The 19,717-nt window shown below is 42.9% G+C and overlaps 1 protein-coding gene across 6 annotated transcripts in view; it reads left to right on the forward strand.

The window, feature by feature from the left end:
• Nucleotides 1–19,717, forward strand: part of GULP1 (GULP PTB domain containing engulfment adaptor 1) — a 1,104,299-nt gene that overhangs the window by 937,488 nt on the left and 147,094 nt on the right. For all 6 annotated transcript variants that reach the window (XM_077448663.1, XM_077448664.1, XM_077448666.1 and 3 more), the window contains one exon: nucleotides 4,649–4,786. In XM_077448663.1, coding sequence (XP_077304789.1) covers nucleotides 4,649–4,786 — 138 coding nt within the window. The remainder of the gene's footprint in view (nucleotides 1–4,648; nucleotides 4,787–19,717) is intronic.

A 19,717-nucleotide genomic window follows, 5' to 3' on the forward strand; every position in this document is an offset into this window, starting at 1 on the left:
TAGCTAAATAGAGGAAAGTAAGCTAGGTGGAAAACTCTGCAGTGAACACTGGGAGAGTCTGCATGAGGTGAACTAAAACCATGTTCCAAGCTGGTGTAAAGAAAGGTACTGTCAACCTTAAATAGGCTGAAACCAAAACTACAAAATGGTGCTCAAACCAGCTCCATAGCTTCAAGGGAGAGGCTAGTGCAGAGAACAAGCTGACAGGATCTCACCCTGATGAATGAGGGAAAGGATCCACATAGTGGAAGCACTTGCTCACAAAAATTGCACTCACAGTCCCCTTTCTTTGCAGCAGCTTGGGACATTTTTGTAGTTAATTTTATTCATGCTCTCCCAGTGTTCACGGCAGAGTTTTCCCCCTAGCTTGTTTCTGCTTCTACTGCCAGCCAATCTTGAGACAGAGTTTCAGCATTAATCCTGTGTGACCTGTTTCTTCTAAAGACTTTCTCGGTGATATGCCCTGATCAAGCCACTTTTTGTGTAATTGCCATTGTATTTATTACATTTTATTAAGGTAATTTTATCTGCACTATGCAGTGCGCTCTGTTCTTTTATTTCCGCCAGCTGGTGTCATTTATGGGAAACTGCTAGTAGTTCCCTGTAATCTAGAGGTGGGCATAGATAGGTCAAAATATTGCTGGTTCAGTAGGGCCCTCACTGTTTGTTAATTGCCTTCTGACAAACAGACATACTAAAAAACATTTGCTGATCGGCGGCTGCATGTGCTGATCAGTGTATTCTGACAGTAGCAGAAGCCTTTGTCAGAATATAATATCCTAGCAAGGGGGATTCTTTCATTCACCTCGCTTGTGTGGCTGGAGGAATCTGTTAATTTATTATGTTCAGCCATTTGGCTGAAAAAAAGAAAAAAAACACGAACCATACATAGCTTTAGTGTTTGACTGTTGCTAAAGTGATGTGGGATGTTGAATTATACCTGTCCTTAGACCAATTATAGTGTGTGCCTAAGAGCCTAAGGTCTTGTTCTCCCTGCTGTTGAATGTTTTTGTTTTATTCATGAAAGAAGCCAGAATACCTGCAAAAGTGGGAAAAGGTCACACAACTTGTTATATACTAAAACTAGCTGCATAGTGATTAATGCATATTTCCTGAAACCCTAAACTGAAAATAGTGTTTATTTGGGAAAGTTATTTTGGAGACCATGCCTGCATGTGCAAGAATCTATGGATCATAGAAGTAAGTTCTTACCTTACTGTAGGCAGGCTTGTACTGGCCATCGGGACTACCAGGAGTTTCCCGGTGGGCTGATGGCTCAGTGGGCCTGTTTCAGTGACAGTCTGTCAAAGTAATTGCTGCGCGGCTCACGCTGTACTACTGCCTATAAGAGAAATAAAGTAGAACGGTTAATGGCCAGTGAAGGGGGGGGGGGCTTGGGTAGCCATCAGGGTTGGTTGGCCGGCCGGGGGGGGCGGGTTTGTTGGTTCGGCCAGCCGGTATGGGAGAGACCTGTCATCCGCACTTCATAGTGTGCAACATGGCTCAGCCTCAGCACCGCTGCATTGCTGAAAGGCAGCCAATGGCTGTGCAGCAATGCCAGTTTCTGAAATTTTAGCCAATGAGGCTGTAGCAATGTTTTGGCATGACGTTAGCCCTCCACTTGACGCAGTGATGTGAGCAGGATGAGAAAAATACAGAGGAGAATAAGTGAAATAAAAAAAGAGGTGAGTGAGGACTCCTTATGTTGTGCTACTTATGTTGTTTTGCACAATTGCGTATAGTTTATATACTGTTTTTTATGCGTGTTTGCAAAATGAATGTGGGTCAGTCTGGATGAAGTCCAGTGCCAAATTTTTGTCCTAGTCCAGCCCTGACTATAGGTGTGGCTAGTAAACTAGACAAGGCTCATGGACTAAACTCATGCCCCATGGTTTTGCCATTTCTTCCCACTGCTTTTGACTCTACAGCCTAGTCCTGATCCACTATGCCCTACTTCTAGTTGTCATTACTAATTTACTTGGTCTGCTGTTGTCTACATGCAGAACCCACTTGTTCTTTGAGTGGAAATGATTGGAGAAAGGAGCAAAGTCAGTTTCTATCTCTACAGTTGTTCCAGTTTTCAAATACAATTTTGAGTTATCTGAAAGACTAAATTGCTTTCAACATGCATTTAATTATCAATGCATTAATTTCTGCTCTAGGCTAGTCTTATTTTTCAGTGGTATGAATGTGAACAGCGATGTCAAAGAAACTGTAGTTTGAAACATCAACCATTGGATGGCACCATTGTTCTATAAATGTACTAAAATAACCTAAAAAGATACAAAAGATACTAACATGTATGCATGTGTGTGTGTGTGTGTGTGTGTGTATAATAAATATATATATATATATATATATATATATATATATATATATATATATATATACAGTATATATATATTTATTTGTTATATGACCAAACACACTTGTTATAAAATAAACCTACCTAACCTAACCTCTAGAACAACATTAAGGCTTTATAGATAGTTATGTTCTATATTCCTGGTTAACTATTTTTTTTTTTAGAAGTGATAAATGCCTGCACATTGTTGAATAAAGTAAATTCTGATTAAAATACATAACCCTTGCAGGAATCCTTTGAAGCAGGGTATGGCACGACTGGGATACTTATTGTATTGAAACTGTCAGTGATATAGGTAATTTACCTTATCAGACATATTTTCAGTGGAATATAAATTTTTGTCTGATGTTGTAAATCCTACTGGAGGAATTTGGCTTGCTAACCCTAAAGGATATATGCTGCTATAGATCACGTATCCTGTTCTCTGTTACATGTCTTGCAATAGAAAATGCTTTCCTAAGATACAGTTTCCCATTAATCTTAACTGTGCAGCCATCAAAATCTTCTCACTCCTGTACCTCATACTAAATAAAAGCACAGCTTGGGCTCTAGTGACCTCATTGAAAAGCCTACCTCACATAAATAAAGTGGAACTCCAAGCAAAAAGTTAAACATAAATCTGTGGTATTCAAATTATATATTTTTAATATCGGTTTATTAGGGTGTTCAAGAATACAATACACAAACACAACAAAAATAAGCAAAAAACCTGTGTGCAAAATCAATATCAAAATCAATATCGGCTTCTTTTTTTTACCTTTTTGGTTCTGCCTCCTATACATATCATTAACCTAGGCTAGGGATATGTACATCACATACCTATGGGGCCTTAGTCTTTCATTCAGAAGGTGGGAAGGAGGCGTGCCTAGAAACGGCGTGTCATTGGGAGGCCTGCTGGTTGAACCCAAAAGAGTGAGCCGTCGCTTGATGATGTCACACACAAACATGCTGACCCTGGACCCCAGTGGCGGCTGCAAAGAGGAGGATCTTGGCAGGACTGCGTTGGCTCCGCAGGAGGGGTGAGTAACGTGGGGAGAATCCCACCACAAGTTAAGCAAATGTAAAGAAAAAAGGGGGTTTCTGCTTTAAATATTACTCACAGCTAGATGTCATGGATGAAATTATAGTTTAAAAACATCAATTTGGTTAATGAGATTTCTTGTCATCTAAGTGATGTGTGATAGCAATGGTAGTTATTGCTTTTTAAGTAAACCTAACGTAAGACAAATACAAAGTATTTAAAAAGTGTAAGTGTCTGGATATGCATCCATGCTGCTTCTCTACCTTATACTTTCACAGCCACTGACCCAGAACAAGTACTTAGATCCAAAGAGTCTGACCAAAGTTAAGTCACATTTTTTTTTATATTCGTTCTGAGATCAATGACTCAAAGTGTTGAAACAAGAGGGCAACATGTTAATATCAAAAGCATAATATTGTTAAAAATATGTATTAAAGAGAAACATTTAAGTTAACAAATAATCTACATGAATAGTATTGCAAAGGACTTTTATACTTACCTCATCAGCAGCCCATTCCTTATACTTTCCTTCCATTTTAGCGCTGCAGCCTCCATAAGATTTTTTTGCATACATTTCTGGGAGTGTTGAGTTTTAAGTTAAGGGGGTTTTAAGAGAGTGTTTCAATTAGCATAGACTGAAAACACAGCCTATACTTGGGTTATTTGTAATTGATTTATTTCAGCAGTCCTTAAGCAAGGATGGTAATTACTATAAAAAAGAAAAAAAATACTGTAATGTAAAATCCTAAAGAGCAAGCCAGTAAAAAAGTGAAGGTTACCACACAAATGACTTAAAATGGTTTTAAAGACTAGACATTTTTAACATTCTCTGCATTAGGGTAAAAAATGTCCCACTAGTTGTATAGTCCTCTCAGCTACCTTTAGAATTATCTGAGTCCTAACTTGAGCCAGTGCTGTACCCATCCGCAGTGGTGCTGGTCTATATCTCTCTCTTCATGGGTTTCAATCTAAATTAAAGCCAGTGGAAACATTGGATGGTTCATGTAACTTACTTCCTGCATCTATGAAACCTAAAAGACATGCCTGAGAAATGAATAACTATTGAGACAAGAAACTTTCCTAATATGTGTTGCTTTTTAGATGAAGTTCTGGCTGCTACATTGCTAAAAACTCAACAGCATACACATCTTGATTTCTTTGTGAAGTCACTTTTGGACATTTAAAGCTTTGCTGTAATAAATACAACCTGTCAACATGAATTATAATCAAGTTCAAGTCAGCCAATTTTTCTCTGTTTATAGGAAGTCCTGCACAATTGCCAGTTACACAGGATATCGTTTTGTGCCGACGATAAGACAGACAAGCGGATTTTTACATATATATGCAAGGATTCGGAGTCAAATAAGCACTTGTGCTATGTGTTCGATAGTGAGAAATGTGTAAGTATGCCAGATGTTTTAGGGTGTTTTTTGTCCTACATGAAAAGGGTTTGGCTTGGCAAGAAACTGCTATAACGACTTAGTATCAGATGAAATCTCCAGATGTTTATCTTCATTAATGGCTCCAACTTGTCATGAGAAAACAGATCAAGATGTTTCATTTGTATTTCTTCCCATGCTATGCTTTATGCGGCTATAAATTAAGACTGATCTGCCCTTTGTTATTCCACATAGCTCTTTGTGTCAGACAAGTAATCAAGCGAACCAGAACATTTCTTATAAATAAAGCAATCTAATTGATTGAAGCTTTGGAGAAAACTAAATTGTGGCTTGAATTTGCATGACTAATTGGGAAATCTAAAACTAAACACTAAAGCCGCGTACACACGGGCGGACTGTATGGCCTACTTAGTCCGTCATACAATCCGAAGGACAGTCCGTCCTACTTTCGAATGAACGGACTTGACCACACACGGATGCACAAACAGTCCATCGAAAGCTTGCGCGATGACGTGTACAGCACGTACGACGGGACTAGAAATAGGAAGTCCAATACACAGCAATGCAACCTTTTGTCGTGTAAATCCTTTCTGAGCATGCGCCATTCTTAGTCCGTCGAACTAGCCTACTGACGAGCGGATTGTCCGCTGAAACCAAAGTATGACGGACAGAATTTCGAAAAATCCTAAATACTTAGTACGCCAGACTGCACGCTGAAAAAGTCCGCTGAAGCCCACACACGAGCGGACTGTCCGCTGAAATGTGTTTCGACTAAGTAGGCCATACAGTCCGCCCGTGTGTACGCGGCTTTAGAACTCTTACATGCTGGAAATACCTGAAATAGTAATATCCCATAAAAACAAAATGTTACATGTATGCCATTAATATTGTATGAAGATACTTAAGCTGTTCAGTTATACAAAAAAAAAAACAGCCAGTGAGGGAAACTAGCCAGTGTTCCCCTTTCCCTAAAACAGTCTAGATCCCTTAATTGCAACATGCAGTTTATATAAACAGTGAGGAAACTGTTCTTCTTTCTTTCTGTATTTGCCTCTGACCATAAAGTGTTGTACTATAAGAACCTATGGTAAAAGGAGAAGAGAAGGGGCTACAGCAGATGATTCATAATACTGCTCTATAAGTACCTATAATAAATAAATAAATAATGTGCACTACATGGAGGGTGTGTCAGGGCTGGGCTCAGCCCTTCCTTCTCTGAGCTGGCTGCTCAGCTGTCGGCTAGTTGCCAGCTTCTATCTCGCCACAGTTACTCAGCTGTTGATGATATCCTGCTCGTCAGTCCTGCCTACTTAAGCCTTCTAGTCCAGAGGATCTCTGCCTTTGCCTTGGTGAACATCACAGAAATCTCCTGTGATCCTGTTCAAGACTTGCTTTGCTGACATCCCTTCTGGCTCCAGACCATGCTTGCTGTTCCACTACATTGATCCCTGACTTCTGGTTTGGCTGACTATTCATTCCGGTTACTGAACTTTGGCTATGTTTTGACTATGTTTGTTCTTTTTACTTTTATTAATAAACAAGTGTGATTTAACCGTTTCAGCCCCGGAAAGCTTTTACCCCCTTGCTGTCCAGAGCACCTTTTGTGATTCGGCACTGCGTTGATTTAACTGACAATTGCGCAGTCCTGCGGTTTTGTTTTTTTCTGTTGTGTTTTTTTTCCCTCAAATAGAGCTTTCTTTTAGCGGTATTTGATTATCCCTATGGTTTTTATTTTTTGTTGTAAACAAAAAAGAGCCACAATTTTTGAAAAACAAAAAACTAAATATGTTGTACTTTTTGCTATAATAAATATACCCATTTTTTTCTTTTTTTTTTTTGAAAAGCAAAATTTTTCTCACTTTAGGCTGATATGTATTCTTCTACATATTTTTGGTAATAAAAATCGCAATAAGCATATATTAGTTGGTTTGCACAAAAGTTATAGCGTCTACAAAATTGAGGATAGATTTATAGCATTTTTATTATTTTTTTTACTAGTGATGGCGGCGATCTGCAATTTTTATCATGACCGCGACATTATGGCAGACACATCGAACAACTTTGACACATTTTTAGGACCATTCGCATTAATACAGCGGTCAGTGCTAAAAAAATGCATTGATTACTGTAAAAATGTCACTGCCAGTGAAGGGGTTAACACTAGGGGGCAATCAAGGGGTTAATTGTGTTCCCTAGTGTGTTTTCTAACTGAAGGGGGGAGGGGACTGACTAGGGGAGATGACAGATCGCTGTTCATACTTTGTATGAACAGATGATCTATCACTTCTCCCCTCAGAGAACAGGGATCTGTGTTTACACACAGAGATCCCGGTTCTTGCTGCGTTATGAGCAATTGGCTTCGGCTTCGGGGGCAAGCTGCATGTGCCCCTAGTGGCCACCAGAAGGAGTGACGTAACACAACAGCAATTGACGCAGCCGAGCCATGTTGCCGCAGTACAACTGTGGCGGCTGGTCGGCAAGCGGTTAACTGTACTTCTGTCTCAGCCCGATTTGATGGTTTCTGTCAGTAGGCAAAGGCCATGAATTCAGAAGATGCAGTCAATCTACTTGTTGGTAATATTTTTTCCAGATTGGATGAACTGGATCACCACATGGATCAGTTTGCCATGGCGTTATAAACGCTCCTGAGTTGCACAGCTCACCTGGAATCTCCCACTGTGGCCGCCCCGGTATAACCTATGTTACAAGCCAACCTTGCTGCTACTCCAGTCTCTGGGCAGGCACCTGCCTCGAGTATTACCCCTTTAAGAGGTATGTCTGGTTCCGCTCCGCTTCCCCAGTGATATGGGGGCGATCCAGTCCAATGCAGAGGGTTTCTCAACCAGGTTGATATATAATTTGAGATGCTGCCCCAGGTGTTTCCCACAGACAGAAGAAAAGTAGGCTTCATGATATCTTTGCTTTCTGAGAGAGCCTTGGCCTTGGCAAACCCTCTACGGGAGACGCAAAAACCCTTTGTCTTGAGCTACCCTGAGTTTGTGGCTTTGTTTAAAAGGGTAATTTGATGTTCCCACACACTCCGCTTCTGCTGCCAAGTGCCTCATGTCCATTGAACAGAGTATGAGAACTGTTGCCGACTACGCCATTGAATTCTGTACTCTGGCAGCAGAGGTTGCGTGGAACAATAAGGCCCTCCTGTACGTTTGAGCTTTGCAGTCCCACCCGTGCCTCCATCACCTCCCATGCCTCCTGGTACCGAGTTGGTCAGTGAAGTGCACTTGGGTTTCACGAGTCTCTCTGCAGAAGAGAGAACAATCTCTATTGTAAACTGGAGATGTGCGAGTTCCATCTAGAACAGGTTAAATTCCTGGGTGTCATTTCCACTGCTGGTTTTTCGATGGGCCCAGAGAAACCCGTGGGTTTACATCCTCTGCAGTGTTTCCTGGACTTTGCCAACTATTATCGGAAGTTCATTTGTAACTTATTGTCTCTGGTCAAGCCCCTGACTGATATGACCAGAAAGGACGGTAACCCACAGAGTTGGTCTCTGGAGTCCATTAAGGCCTCTGAGGGTCTCAAGGCTGCCTTTGTTTCTGTTTCTGTGTTGGCACATCCTCATCCTAGGTTACCCTTTTTCCTTGAGGTTGATGCTTCTGAGACTGTTGTTGGCTCCCTTTTGTCTCAACGTCCTACCCCTGAGAGCACTATGCATCCTTGTGGCTATTTTTCCAAGAAATTGTCACCTGTGGACTGCAGTTTATGATATTGGTGATAGAGAGCTGTTGTCGATCATTTTAGCCCTGAAAGAATGGAGACATCTCCTTGAAGGTACCACTGTGCCGGTTCTCATTCTTGCTGACCATGAGAATCTCACATTCTTATCTGAGGCTAAATGCCTCTCCTCCAGAAAGGTGCAATGGGCTTTTTTCTTGTCAAGTTTTAATTACATTGTCTCTTTCTTACCCGGTACTAAGAATGTAAGGGCTGATGCCTTGTCAGCACAATTTTCCTCCACTTTCATATTGGAGTCGGTTCCGGTTCCTGTGATTCCTCCTGATTGTATTCTGGCTACAGTTCGCACCAGTCTCACTTCTCCTTTGGGTGACAAAATTCTTGCTATTCAGGTCCATGCTCCTCCCAAGAAACCTGGTGACCGCTGCTTTGTCCCAGAGAGTCTCCATACTGCCGTGCTCCAGACTTACCAGTCTCCCAAGGCTGCTAGACACCCTGGGAAGAATCAACCCTTTTGGGCCATTTCCCAACAATTCTGGTGGCCTAGTCTATGTGCTGATGTAACTGCCTTTGTAGCTGCCTGTTCTGTGTGCACTCAGAGTAAGACTCCACGACACCTTCCAGTGTGCCTGCTACAACCCATACCCAATGGAGAGAGGCCCTGGACCCACCTGTCTATGGATTTCATTGTAAAGTTACCCAACTCCCAGGGCAACACAGTAATCCTTATGGTGGTTTACCGGTTCTCAAAGATGTGTCATTGTATTCCACTTAATAAGTTTCCCCCTTTCTAAGGAACTGGCTTCCATGTTTGCTCGGGAGATCTTTCGCTTACATGGGCTGCCCAAGGTGATTGGTTTGGACAGGGGTAGTCAGTTTGTGTCCTCGTTCTGGCAAGCCTTTTGTGCACAGTTGGGAATTCATCTTGCTTTATTCTCTGCGTATCACCCGCAGTCTAATGGGGCCGCAGAAGAGCCAATCAGTTCTTGTAGCAATTCCTATGTTGCTATATTTCTAACTACTGGTCAAAAAGTTGCAACGACTTCCATTGTATACTCTAGGGTCTTTTCTAAAAAAAAACATATATAATGTTTGGGGGTTCTATGTAATTTTCTAGCAAAAAAATATGAATTTTACATGTAGGAGAGAAATGTCAGAATTGGCCTGGATGGGAAGTGGTTAATTTAGGCCAAAGCTGCAAGGTTTGTTTTTATCTATAGGCACCCTTTAGCTACATAGGAAGTTTTAGGTAAAGGTGAATTAACACCTTAACCACTTCAGCCCCGGAAGGATTTACCCCCTTCCTGACCAGAGTACTTTTTGGGATTCTGTACCACGTCGCATTAGCTGACAATTGCGCGGTCGTGCAACATTGTACTCAAACAAAATTGACGTACTTTTTTTTCCCCCACAAATAGAGCTTTCTTTTGGTGATATTTAATCACCTCTGCGGTTTTTATTTTTCGTGCTATAAACACATTTTTTTTTTAAAAAAAGCTATATTTTTTTACTTTTTGCTAAAATAAATACCCCCAAAAAATATATATTAAAAAACAGATTTTTTTCCACAGTTTAGGCCGATATGTATTCTTCTACATATTTTTGGTTAAAAAAATCTCAATAAGTTTATATTGATTGGTTTGCACAAAAGTTATAGCATCTACAAAATAGGGTATAGATTTATGGTCTTTTTTTTATTAATTTATTTTTACTAGTAATGGAGGCAATCTGCGTTTTTTATTGCGAATGCGACATTATGGCGGACACATCGGACACTTTTGACACTATTTTGGGACCATTGTCATTTATGCAGTGATCAGAGCTACAAATAGCCACTGATTACTGTATAAATGACACTTTCAGGGAAGAGGTTAAACACTAGGGGGCGATCAAGGGGTTAAGTGTCTCCTAGGAAGTGATTCTAACTGTAGGGGGATGGGCTCACTACAACATGACAGAGATCACTGCTACTGATGACAGGGAGCAGCAGATCCCTGTCATGTTGCTAGGCAGAACAGGGAAATGCCTTGTTTACATAGGCATCTCCCCATTCTGCTTCTCCTCGTCGCAATCACGGGCCACCAGCAAACATCGAGTTTGCACGACCCGCGGGCATACTTCCACTGTGCACACCGGCAGTCACGTGCCCGATAGGTGGCAAATTCAAAAGGACGTACAGCTACGCCCATTTGCCTGCATGTATATGTGTGTGCGGCGGTCAGCAAGTGGTTAACAAAGTGTTGGGTTCTTTGGATTCCTGCAAACTTACATTTAAATGCCCATCAATGCAGCCTTGTCAGTGTAATTTGCAGCCTTGCATTGCAGCCTTGTCAGTCATTTGCAGCCTTGCATTGCAACCTTGCATGTCATTAGCAGCCTTCCATTGCAGCCTTCCATGTCATTAGCAGCCTTCCATTGCAGCCTTCCCAGTCATTTGCAGCCTTCCCAGTCATTTGCAGCATTCCATTGCAGCCTTGTCAGTCATTTGAAGCCTTGTCAGTTTCCTTTGCAGGCTTTCCGTTTAAAAATGATGCCGCCGAGATACAGAGCGGTTCTCAGCAGCTTTCGGCTGTTTCTGAAAACAGCCGAGAATGGGCGAAAATAGCCGAGAGCGCCCGAAAATAGCCGAAAAGCCGCCGAGACCAGCAGAAAAGGCAGAAGAGCTCGCAATCGGCGGAGGATCGGCGTATAACACGCACCCACGATTTTCCCCTGATTTTAAGGGGGAAAAAGTGTGTGTTATACGCTGCTAAATACGGTATATGTTAAAAAAAGACACACTGCAGAGTGTTTTCTATTTTTTGTCTATTCAAACACTTGTGCACTGTCCTGACACTTGGCAGTTTCTTTATATTCATAATTTAAGTTTATAAATTAAATATTTTGAAAATAACTGGGGACATATTGATTTGGAGGTGGTTCATGGAATGTGGGGTTGTGTTTTTGAAGAGTTTTTAAGGTCTGATTCACACCTATGCAGGTTGCCGTTTGCATATTACGGGTCCATTTTGCATTTTTCATTACACGCTTTTGATCTATTGAAGTCTATGGAACAAAAAAACAGAAAACTACCTGACCCTTTCCGTAAAATGCACAAATGTGGACTACATCCATAGGAAACCATATTAAATGGACTGTAGTGCGTTTCTGCAAAACTGAAAATGCACAAAAAAATACATAGTTGTGTACCAGGCTTTAAAAAATATTTTTTGTCATTTTATTAAACTTTTAAAACCATACATTATGATAATGCAAAATAGAAGCCCACAAACTATACTATGACATAAGACCAGACCACTTTTTGCAATTCGGCACTGCGTTGCTTTAACTGACAGTTGTATGGTCGTGCGATGTGGCACCCAAATAAAAATTGGCGTCCTTTTTTTCCCACAAATAGAGCTTTCTTTTATTGCCATTTTATCACCCTGCGGTTTTTATTTTTTTGCGCTATAAACAAAAAAAGAGCGTCAATTTGGAAAAAAACGCATTATTTTTTACTTTTTGCTATAATAAATATCCCCCAAAAATTTATAAAAAAGTATCAAGTTCAAGTTTCAAATCAGTTTAGGCCGATACATATTCTTCTGCATATTTTTGAGGAAAAAAATCACAATAATCGATTATTGATTGGTTTGTGCAAAATGTATAGCGTTTACAAAATAGGGGATAGTTTTATGGCATTTTTATTAATATTTTTTTTTTACTAGTAATGGCGGCGATCAACGATTTTTATTGTGACTGCAACATTATGGCGGACACATCGGACATTTTTGACACATATTTTGGGACCATTGTCATTTATACAGCAATCCGTGCTATACAAATGCACTGATTCCTGTGTAAATGACACTGGCAGTGAAGGGGTTAACCAGGGGGTGGCAGTGTAGGGGTTAAGTGCGTCCTAGGGGCGTGTTACTAACTGTGGTGGGCATGACTGTGTGTTAGTGAACACTGATCTCTGCTCCAATCACAGGGAGCAGAGATCAGTGTGACTTGCTGCTAGGCAGAATGGGGAGATGCTGTTTACATCAGCATCTCCCCGTTCAGCCTCCCCATGAGATGATCGCGGTTATCTCCACGGCGATCGAGTCCGTGGGACCCGCGACTGGGCTCACGTGCGTTGGCGCGGCGGCATTCTTAAAGGGACATACCTGTACGCCCATATGCCTGTCCGTGCCATTCTGCCGACATACATCGTCGCACGCCGGTCAGGAAGCTGTTAAACAGTGTACTTTCCTCTAACTTTTAGATCTGTCGTAGTTACCACAATTCAATTCAGGCCTATTATGACTGCATAGGTAAATCAGATGTCACAGACAAATGAATCAGATTGGGGTGCTGCTGCTGCTGCTGTATTTACAGCTGCTTATGCATACAGCCTAAACACATCTCCCAAACAAATTGATGTTTTTCCAACATTTAAAAAGAAAAAAATGTTTGCATTGGTATGCATCTCCTATGGCAGTGCCTAGCTCCCTATGCCCTTTGTTTAAAAATATTTTGCCAATTAACCTTGAAAATTGCCATACTTTCTTAAAGATTAGACCTCCCCAGTCTTAATATGGTTAGTTTTTGTTCTCACTATTATTAGCTCACCTATCATTTGCTTATATAATAGAACATCCGATGCCAAGCATCTAAGCCTTTATACAGGAAATAGGGATGAGCTCAGGTATGTTTGGAAACTCTTCCAAACTCATGTGGCCAAGTTCATCAGGAACCTATAATGGACCAACCATCTGCAGCGGGGGCATTCCCAGCCCAGCAGTCACACGTAAACAAGAGACAAAAGAAAATCTCTAATGGGGAATAACAAAACTCAATATGTCTATTGCTTTGAAACTGTGGGAGCAGGCACTTCAGTCTTGATGTGCCTCCTCTAAATTCCTGTCACAGGTGTCATTACTGCTGTTTCTAAGGGGGATTTTAAGGGGGGAAAAGTGTGTGTTATACGTCGAAAGATACGGTATGTTCTGAACTTAGTAAAATATTTTTTTCCCTAATATATTTCCATGAAAGTTGTATAATAAAAGCATGCTTAAATGATGATGCAACCTGCAGCCCTCTTCAGTCTTGACCAGTGTTTCTCAAACTATGGATTGGCTTCTGGCCATGATCAGAGTAGAAAGGGATCCAGTAATCCCTATCTCACCAAACTGGCCAAGAAGGACATGGTACACAGACACCTGGTAGACAAGCCATGGCCTATTTCAAACTGGCCAGATTTACTGGACCAAGGCCCCTATTCCACCCTGCTTCTTAGATGCTGGCTGTAATGGCATGGCTGTTGAAACCCAGATCCTGAAAGATAGGGGAAAATTTGCTTCAGGAATCACTCCCTTACTCAAAATGAGAAAATCTATGTCCCTTAAAATCTACTATTGCACATGGAAGGCTTATTTTGCCTGGTGTGAGGACAGATGATTGAGTCCCAGAGAATACTCGGATATTTGTATGTTGGCCTTTCTTCAGTCTGGTTCTGACCAGAGTTTGACCTTAAAGTGGAAGTAAACCCATTGATTTAAACAGTTAAAAAAAAAAAGGCATGCCGGGAATGCTAACTGCACATTGGCTGTCCTCTCAGCCGAACTATCAAACCATCCAATGGCTGGTGTCATAACGAATCACATGTGCAGCACCATAGCAGTTGAAGATTAAACAGAGGCATAGATGGCAGCTTCCTTGGCTGAAAACGATAGGGGAGTTTACAGAGCCAGATTGCCTGGCCCTGAGGAAAGGGGTTCTCCCCAGAAACGCGTCAACCTTTTACATTGGGGTATTCATCAATCAATTTATCTGACATCAGATCTGGATGTGTCGATGCTCGGTGCAATGGATCCAATTGTATTGATTATGCCTTTTATCAATACTCGTTTGTGAGTAGCCATTTTGCTATGTGTTCTGTTTTCAATAAAGCTCTGTTTATGCTAATGCACTAGGTCAGTGTGCCTTCCTTTTTGTTTTGTTTTGCTCTAGCTATGGACCATTAATGTGACCTGGTGTGTTATCTTTTGTGATTTAGCACCCTAGTAACCTATCTAGTATGAGGTCCACTGGGGATAGGCCCAGTGAACTCAGCCAGGGTGACCACTGGTCATCAAATTTGCTCTGACGTCCCCTATATTGGAATATGAACTTTTCCAGCCGTAAGGTGTCACCCATCAGTCCAATCCACTCTTTGGTCATGGGGGGCTCAGTCACCTTCCATCTTCCAAGGATGAGCAGGCATGCTTGAAACAGGGCCTTTGCGATGGGTGGTTTAAGGTTGTCCTTTAGGGGGAGGTTGTCTAGGATACCTAGCAGCAGGCATGGTTTGGGGTCAGTTGGGATGGAGACTGAAAAGGCATTGTTAATAGTTTTTAGGACCCCTGTCCAGTATAGGTGTAGCTTGGGGCAGTGCCACAGCATATGGATCAAGTCCCCCTGGTCTCTCTCGCATCTCGGGCAGTCTGAGTCCGGTCACACCCCCATTCTGGCCAGCTTGGCTGGCATGTAGTGCACTCTCAGTATAATGTACAACTGGGATAGTCACTGTGTTACATTTAAGGATGACATTCGTACTGCCTGTAACACCTCTTCCCACTGTTCACTCTCAAGGGCACCCACGTCTTTTTTCCACTTAGTCGTTTCCTTTAAGGGGAACCCTGTCAGGAATACCCCGAGTAGCATCGAGTAAGGGTTAGAGGTAAAGCCTTTGAGGCTGTTCACCTCTTCCATGTAGTGAAATATGGCGGTCGGGGATAGAGTCCACGGAGTCTCATTGGATTGAGCCCTTATTGTGTGTTGCAATTGAAGGTAATAGAAGTGCATCATCTAGGGAAGCCAAAATCACTCTCTCAGATCAGGGAAGGAGCTTAGTTTACCTGCCGTGAAAATGTGGTGTCAGTGTATGACTCCGTGCTTCCTCCACCGAGCCCCACACGTCAGCATCTGTAGTTTGGGTAGTACCAGCTGTTCCATATAGGGCTAAGTTTTGTGAAGCCTTCTACTGTTTGTAACTGTCTGGCCTTATTCCAAAATTTTTGGACTAGGGCATATGTGGGGAATCTCTTATTGGACTTTGCGTAAGCCAGAGTCTCTAGGCCCTCTGCTACATCTGTGATCCCCATGACATGGCCCATCGGGGTTCTAATGGAGTCTGCCACAGTGAGGCCCTCCCCATCCAGCGGGTTAAGGGCTCGGGCCACATGCTGCAGCTGAGCTGCAATGTAGTAAAGCCATTGGTTAGGCAAAGCTATACCACCCTCATCTTTAGGTTTCTGAAGCTGTTCCAGCTTCACTCTGGGGGGGCTTTTCCTGCCATAAGAAGGACCTAAAAATGGAGTTTATATAAAAATATTTTAAGAGGAATCACCATGGGGGTGATGTGGAGCAGATAAAGGAGCTGGGGCATAAAAATCATTTTAATAAGGTTGACCTTTCCTACTAGTGACATTTTTAGTCTCGACCATACTTTAATCCTGGCACGTATTCATCCCAGTAGTGGTGACAGGCTAAGGGGGATGTAATCTATTATTGTTAGGGTGATCTGAATGCTTAGGTATTTGAAGCTAGAGGTTAATGGTATTTGCAGAACATCCTGGGCTTCTGGGTCTACTTCCAGTGCCATTAGGGAAGATTTAGTCCAGTTGATCACCAGCCCAGAGTACTTCCCAAACTGAACTATGATCGACATTGCCACTTTTGGGGAATCAGAAGTGTCTCCCAGCAGCAGCATTGTGTCATCTGCATATAGCATGATTTTCTCTTGTAGTTCCCTGAACTTAAAACCCTGAACCTGTGGGTTAGACCTAATCAGGGCAACCAGTGAGTCGATTGCCACCGCAAACAAATGCGGTAACAATGGGCAGCCCTGACATGTCCCCCTATGGAGCCTGAAGGGAGGGGAAATGTGTCCTGCCTCTCTGATGACCACCTGTGGGGAGCTATAGAGTAGCTTGACCCATGGCAAAAACGTGTCCCCGAATCCAAACCTGCCCATAACCACCCAGAGGTATTGTCATTCTATTCTGTTGAGAGCTTTATGGGCACCTTACGACAGTAGTGCCCTGTCTCCCCTGTTGTCTGGTTGTGCTTGAAGATTGAGAAAGAGTCTGCAGAGGTTTATAGCAGTGAATTTTTGGGGGATAAAGCCTGAGCCCGAGTGTATTATGGAGGTGATTACCTTATTGAGTCTAAGGGCCAAGACCTTTGCTAGGAGTTTGATGTCGCTTTTGAAAAGAGATATTGGCCTATATGAGCCCGGGTCTAGAGGGTCCTTCCCCAGTTTCAAAATAAGGACAATATTCGCTCTTGTCATGGATTCTGGTAATCTTTGCCTGGGCCTAGCCAAGTTCAGTACTCTAAGAAGGTGGGGCAGGATTTATTCACCATATTGCTTGTATATTTCAGTAAGGAGGCTGTTGTCTCCAGGTGCTTTAGAGTTAGGGGAGAGGGCTATCGCCTCTTGCAAGTCCTCTATAGTAATAGGGTCATCCAACATAGCTTTTTTGGGATGCAGAGAGGCATGGTAGTTATACAGTCTGCAGGTATGTCTCTAGTTCTGTCTCCGTACACCCTACTCTGGACCTGTAGAGGTCTGAGTAGTATTCAACCAGCTCTTGCATGATTAGATCTGGAGTGTACACCATCCTCCCCTGCTTTGTGCGAAGAGCACCAATATAAGGAGAGGTCTGGGAAGACTTCACAATCTTTGCCAACAGACGGCCAGTCTGCTCCCCCTCCTCATAATAAGTGAGTCTATTAAAAAACTCTTTTTATCAGCAGCTGATTTGGTGATCTGGACCACCGCCTTCTATGCTGCTAGCCACGCCTCCCTGTTTGAGTCGCTAGGGTCATCTGTAAACTTAGTCTCAAGCCGGCGAGCAGGCTGTTCCACCTGTTCCCCCGTGCCCTAGTCTGTTTTAATATTGGTCACTTCTTTTATGAGAGAACCCCTCATATTTGCTTTAAAGGCATCCCATGCAGTGTTGAGATCAGGGTGGTCAGCATGTCTCTCCCAAAATTCTATAATTGCCTCTAGTAGGCCTTCGTGAGAGGGAATCAAGTTCAACCAAAAGGCATTGGGTTTCCAGGGGGCCTTTTGCAGGTTTGCGGTTGGTTTGACAATTAGTTGGATCAGATTAGGGGAGTCGTCAGAAATGCCTCTGCCAAGATATTGAATTTCTTGTAGGAAACGGGACGTCTGGGCTGTGCAAAGGCACAGGTCTATCCTAGACAGGGACATGTGTGTCTTTGAAAAGCATGAGAACTGCTTCTGCAGAGGGTTACAGTCCCACCATGAATCCAACCAACCCACATCCTCAGCAAACTTCCACAGTGCCGTGGACGGGGTCCATGTAGCAGTTCAGATATCCCACAGCTATTAGCAGGAGATCAGGGTGGCTTAATTGGAAGGCCAAAAGTGTTCTCAATGCCTCTGAGTTAAAGGAGGGCAGGATATACAGAGCAGCTAAAATACATTTCAATTGGTACACTTTACATTCTAGTATAACGTATCTCCCCTTAGTGTCAATCAGTCGGTCATATACCTGAAAATCTTCCGAACTATGCACTAGTATGCTCACCCCCCCTGGAATAGGAGGTGTGCGTAGATTGATATCCCCCTGCCAGCCATGCAGAATTTATACAGGATACTGTGTTGGGAACCAAATCAGTCTCCTGAAGGGAATACATTGCCGGGCATGTTTCTGAAGAACCGTGGAAACCATGGTACATTTTAACAGGTCCTGGAGACCTCTAATGTTCCAGGACAATATGGGTACAGTGGTCATCTGTGGAAGTGGAAGTCTGAAATGAGATGGTTTGGGGAGGCCTGGGCCTCTCATTCTCTGGGTGTTGCTTGCTCATGCTTGGCCACTAAGAGAGCAGCGGTATAGCAGCTGGCAGGCCGGCATAGTATTGTGGTAAATGTATAGTGGGCAGAGTAGATGTAGGTAGTTCCAAAACTGTGACAGTGGATTAATTCAACCTTGGAATGGATAAATAGACAAAAAAATTTTGGAATCTTCATCACACCTGTGACTGGACAAACTGTTGCCCGCTTGCGGTTTGTAAGTAAAACAGATGGCTTGAACTGTGTAGAAAAGTAAGGCGGAAACCCAAAAAACAAACTTAGGGTTTCCTCGGTTGACATAACCTGCATCCCTCATGGGGGGGGGGGGGGGGGTCGATTAGTGTTTTCCAGTAAAGTTTGCATTAATCGCTCAAAACACACTGCTCTCAACGCTGGGAGAAAAAAAAAGTGTGTTGGGGCTCCCAGCTGGGTTATTGGCTTCTTGTGCAGGAAACATAATAAAGATGGAGGGAGCATGGTGCTCACCTCTCCTTGATGGACCTGGTATGTGGCCTTCAGTCACCCTCTACTGCGGCTCTTCTGGTCTGCCAAATGAACTATTCATTAGCATCTATCCATGAGGATGCATCTGTTGCCAATTTGAAAAAAAGTGTGCTTGGCCTCTTGCTGTGATGCAGAGTTGTGCCGGGAACAGCATGGCATATGGTGCCTGCAACTGCTGGAGTCGCCTCTTTACTTCTGCGAATCTCACTCTGTGTCTCTGCACTTCAGCGGAGTAGTCAGGGTAAAAAGAGATGCGTACCTCATTAAAAGTAATATTGGGCTTTTCCCTTGCTTGACGGAGTATAATTTCTTTCTCCTTGTAATTGAGGCGCTTTGCCAGTAGTGTGCGGGGTGGATGCCCCAGTGGGAGAGGTCATGACGGTACCCTGTGGGCTCTCTCCAATGAGTAAAGTGAGGTGAAGGCTTCCTTCCCAAAGATCTCCAGCAGCCATTTTTCCACAAATTCAGTGGGGTCCCTGCCCTCCATTTTCTCCGGCAACCCCACAATACGCACATTATTTTCCTCGTACGATTTTTGAGATCATCAGATTTGATCTCATTGGCTCTAGCTGTATTTTGTGAGTCTGAGCAGTGGGGCTATTTTATCCTCCATGTCACTAATGCGTCCCTCTGCTGCTGTGGTGCGCTCTCTTATCTTCTGAATGTCAAGGCAGATGAAGCCCAATTCCTCCTTCATGCCTCCAAATTGCTCCTGTGATTTGTGTACAGATGCTGTGCAGTTTTGCACTGCTCTCTCCTCTTCCCCCCCTTCCTCCATGTCAGTGTCAGGGGTGCCAGAATCTCTGGGTTCAGCTTGGGTCTGTGTGCTCAGTTACCCTGTTAAGGCTGCATGCAGTATGGCTGGGGTTGCATCCATGTCTTCTTCCCCTCTCTGTGTT

Source organism: Lithobates pipiens, unplaced genomic scaffold (genome assembly GCF_037356315.1).
Source record: "Lithobates pipiens isolate NorthernLeopardFrog02 unplaced genomic scaffold, aLitPip1_a1.2 Scaffold_22, whole genome shotgun sequence".
NCBI classification, from domain to species: domain Eukaryota; kingdom Metazoa; phylum Chordata; class Amphibia; order Anura; family Ranidae; genus Lithobates; species Lithobates pipiens.